Below are 3,054 nucleotides of genomic sequence, written 5' to 3'. Positions count from 1 at the left end.
ATAAGTGATAAAAATGATAGATCCTATTTATACATGAAGAAATGTAAATATGAGTTAATCAGGTTATTTCATTCCATAAAAGCCACTAAAGCTGCTGGTATTTGCATGGCTCTATGTTTATTTTAACAGCCCCATTCAAATATAACCAGAAAGGTACCGGTCTCTTGACAGTTTGTGTGAAAATGAATTATGCAGCAGAAAATAAATTAATAATAATTATATTGATGCAAGGTTCATCAGCATTTCAGAATGTTGTTTGGAGATGTTAAATCGGTTTTGAGCCTCCATTTGCTGATTCTGACATTGTTATTATCAGCAGGATGCAAAGTCACCCTTCCTATGTCTCCAGCTAAAAGTATGAAAAGGCTGTCGTCCAGAAGAGGGCCCTGATCCCTCGGGGGAGAAACACTAAACTCTGTAAAAAGAAAACCAAACCCAACCTGAACTAATCGTCCAAGGAGTCGAGTTTGGCTAGGAAAGGAAGATCGCCCTCCAAACCAGTTACAGGAATGTGTCCGGGGGTCCGACTCCGAGCCAGGTGTTTCCAGCTGAAAGGTAACAGCCAAGTTCAAGGTTGGACCGTGGTGGGGCGAGTCCTTCATCCAGACAGGGCCCGGCCAGAGCAGGCTGGGGGCCCCGCCTACAGGTCGGAGTCGCAGGGCAGTGCGCTGCCGCATGACCGGGTGCTGCGGGAGGACCCGCCGTGGTGGGATTCGGGAGCCTTCTCCCCATCGAGCACTTCCACAGGGTTGCTGTAGGCCTTGGGCGGCGGCCGGGGCATCGGGAAGCCGGCCTTGCGCTGGCTGGCGGCGCCGAGCTGGACGGGCCGCGGCCGGTGCTGGCCATCGCTGTAGTACTTGATGGCCGGCGTGAGCGCGGGCTCCGGCCAGTCGACGTACACGGTGCTGATGCTGCTGCGGCGCGCCCTGCCTGGAGGCGCCTTCTGGCAGCTGCGACAGCGCTCGGCGCACCAAGGCGCGAAGCTGAGCGCCAGCGAGAAGCCGCCCAGCAGCAGCAGGCAGCTGCCCAGGTAGCCCAGCACCAGGCTGTAGCCGACCTGCACGGTGACCGGGCTGGACTGGGCGGGCAGGACGGCGCGATCCGCCAAGAAGTGGTTGTACCAGGAGACTGGGATGAGGCTCAAGAGGCCCGCGGCGAAAAGCACGACGCCGGAGAGGCCGGCCAGCGCGAAGTGGGGCTCGTCCTGCCAGCAGCGCACGCCGACCGTCGCCAGCAGTAGCCCCAGGGCCGTGGCGGCCAGCGACGTGATCATGAGTCCCCGCGCCACCCGCACGGGCTCGGCGGCGAAGTAGCTCAAGTCGTCTGGCTGACCGCACTGGCGCTCGCTGCTGCTCTGCTCGCGGCATATGTCCCACAGGCCCTGGTACAGCACCAAGTCCACCGGCTGGTCAAGGAAGCCCTTCACCAGTCTCCAGCCGGGCGTCAGCGTGCCGGTCAGGGTGAGCAGCAGCCCGCAGGGTGCGAGCACCATGCCCAGAATCATCACCACCGGCGTCCTCATCCTGGACGGCGCACCTGCCTACTCCTCCGCCTCCGCCGCCGGCTTGCTATCTCGAGCCCTTGCGCCCCCGGAGAGCGCTCCAGACTCCGGCTCCCTGAAGTCCACACGCTCGTCGCCGCCACGCCCGGAGTCCTGCGCCCGGCTCTCCTCCGGCCGCTCTTTGTCTCCGGCGCGGGGCCGTCTGCGCTCCGCTACCCGTCCCTAGTTTGCTCCCCGCGTCCCGGCCGCTCCGCCCTACCTCCCGCCCAGCCGCCTAATCGAAACCAGCTCGCGGGCAAGTCTGATCGAAACCTGGGCCCGAGATGCCGGCGCGCAGAGGTGGCGGCAGCCGCGGCCAAACCCGTCCGGGTGGGAGGGGCTGGAGTGGCGAGCAGGAAGCTGCGCGGCCCTGCGGGACTCGGACCGAGCAAAGGTCGCCCCGCCCCTGCACCTCTGCGCGGCTCGGCGGGGCCAGGTCGGCCTGGGGCGGGGAAGGAAAGAGGCGCCGCCCGAACGGCCGCACCTGGCCCGGGCACTGCGCAGGTCCCTGCTTCTCAGCAGATCTCGGTAACTAAAGTTTTTCTCCGGTCCCTGCCCGTCGACCCTGCACCTGTAGCCTGTCCTCCCTCCACCCCCAGCGGGGATCCGATGGCCCCTCGAAATTTTGCGCTGTTAGCTTGCAGAAACCCACGGCTGAGTGGGCGGAACCGCCCGAGATGCGCTGGGCAGGTGTGCACCGAGGGTCCCCCCGGTCGAGAAGCGTGTCCCAGAGTGTTGCACTTGTGTATTTTGTTTAATTTGCTTAATAAAGACGCCATACTCCGGATTAACCTTGATGGAAAAGAATCAAAGCGACTGTGTTTCTGGGATGAGGAATTACCGAGGCTTTTATTTTCTTTGTTTGGCCTCTTGAAAGATTTTGAAACTGACGAAAAAATAAAGGGGGGTGTGTGTGTGCCCTGTCTAGCACACTTTTCAGGTTTGTCCACCTCTAGGGTCCTGAGACTTTCATTGTCTTTGAGCTGTTTACAACTCTGTAAATTACAGAACACCTGTAGTGTCACAAGTGATTTTTGTCCATAGTAACGCAAATGAGTTTGTCAGTAGAATGTTAATGACTATTGCCCGATGGATACAGACTGCTTTGGCATTGGTTTGTAAATTCACTTTAGCAGGCCTGTTTGCCTATATATGTGTGTCCTTTGCATTGTTCTTTAAATCGGTTGTAACATACTGGTTCCCTTAATAAATTAAATAAAATCTTTGACACGCGTTCATTTTACATTTGTGTGAGAATCATGATTTAACAGTTTCCTAAAAATTATTATTTCTAAAAATCAAAGTTAATTAAGCATTGGTTTGAAGTAATTTTGAACATTCTAGAGTAGACAATATCAAGGATGGGTCTTTTGTTTTTTGAAGATTTTTAAATTAAAAAAATGGTGGTAAAATATACATAAACATAGAATTTACCATCTTAACCATCAAGTTACAGTTCATTGAAATTAAGTATATTCACAGTGTTGTGCTACCATCACCATCATCCGTCTCCA

At 55.6% G+C, this 3,054-nt stretch overlaps 1 protein-coding gene across 1 annotated transcript; it reads right to left on the bottom strand.

Moving 5' to 3' along the window:
• Window positions 1–203: 203 nt before the first annotated feature.
• On the bottom strand, window positions 204–1,668 carry CLDN23 (claudin 23). Its single transcript, XM_027122737.1, has one exon. It carries the CDS (start codon window positions 1,520–1,522, stop codon window positions 641–643), a length of 882 nt encoding a protein of 293 aa, XP_026978538.1. The 5' UTR covers window positions 1,523–1,668; the 3' UTR covers window positions 204–640.
• Window positions 1,669–3,054: the final 1,386 nt, after the last annotated feature.

Source organism: Aethalodelphis obliquidens, unplaced genomic scaffold (genome assembly GCF_003676395.1).
Source record: "Aethalodelphis obliquidens isolate GAN/ISIS:26980383/991018 unplaced genomic scaffold, ASM367639v1 scaffold25, whole genome shotgun sequence".
Lineage (NCBI taxonomy): Eukaryota > Metazoa > Chordata > Mammalia > Artiodactyla > Delphinidae > Aethalodelphis > Aethalodelphis obliquidens.
Note: the sequence above shows the minus strand (reverse complement) of the source record. Positions and strands in the feature narration are given on the sequence as shown.